The sequence below is a fragment of the Bactrocera latifrons genome, unplaced genomic scaffold (genome assembly GCF_001853355.1).
Source record: "Bactrocera latifrons isolate USDA-ARS-PBARC rearing strain unplaced genomic scaffold, ASM185335v1 scaffold_9, whole genome shotgun sequence".
In the NCBI taxonomy this organism is placed as follows: domain Eukaryota; kingdom Metazoa; phylum Arthropoda; class Insecta; order Diptera; family Tephritidae; genus Bactrocera; species Bactrocera latifrons.
Window position 1 is genome coordinate 2,762,076 of NW_017537600.1, and position 864 is coordinate 2,762,939.

General features: G+C 39.4%; 1 protein-coding gene across 1 annotated transcript in view; it reads left to right on the forward strand.

The window, feature by feature from the left end:
- LOC108977453 (mucin-2) overlaps positions 1–652 on the forward strand; it is a gene marked incomplete in the record, with an annotated part of 2,999 nt that extends 2,347 nt beyond the window's left edge. The window contains 1 exon segment of the mRNA XM_018947141.1: positions 1–652. Coding sequence (XP_018802686.1) covers positions 1–459 — 459 coding nt within the window.
- Positions 653–864: the final 212 nt, after the last annotated feature.

Genomic DNA, 864 nt, shown 5'->3' on the forward strand with positions numbered 1-864 from the left:
CCAACTGTAACACCAACGGTAACCCCGACACCATGTTCCCCAACGACAGTTAAGCCACCGTGCACACGAACAACACCACCATGCACAACAACTCCATGCCCAACTATAACTACACCATGCCCGCAAAGCTCTCTGTATATAAACAACGTACCACACGAAACCCCAAGCGAAACATTACAGTCCAACATATTTGTGCGACCATCTCAGCAAGCGGTCCGACCCATATCTGTCTTACCACCGCAATCTCATCAATCTAATATGGATTTATACATAAAATACGTTTGTCAAGATAAACCAACCGGTTTTATGCTACCCTCACTGCGAAGCTGCAACGAATACTTCATTTGCCGTAACGGTCTTGCACTGAAAGTCAGTTGTGGCAGCGCCTATTTCAACGCCATGAAGGGACAATGCGATTTGCCGGCGAATAGCGGTTGCATACAACCATATCAGCATTGAAACTTTGACTTTGAACTATAAATGCCAATTCATTTATGATAAAGGGAGAAACGAAAACATAACGATAATTATTGCACTACAATATATACATACATACACAAGTTTATATGGAAATGTATATGTATTCGTAATTTGGTAAAGATTCTAAATATATAACATATATTATTGAGCAAGCTATTCAAGAGAATGTAAACAAAGCCTTTTTTCTTGCATCCGATTATATCCTTAAATGCAGGGTGTGGCGTATTCAATTTTATTTGTCTCTTCTTTGTTTGTGGGCTTTAGAATATTTTTGTGATTTTAACTCTAACACACACCAGCAGTAACCCCACAGTTTATGCACCAAACAGTAGTCTTTAAGAGACTTTAAACTCGCTGAGAGCATTACTACACTTCTTAGCGTAA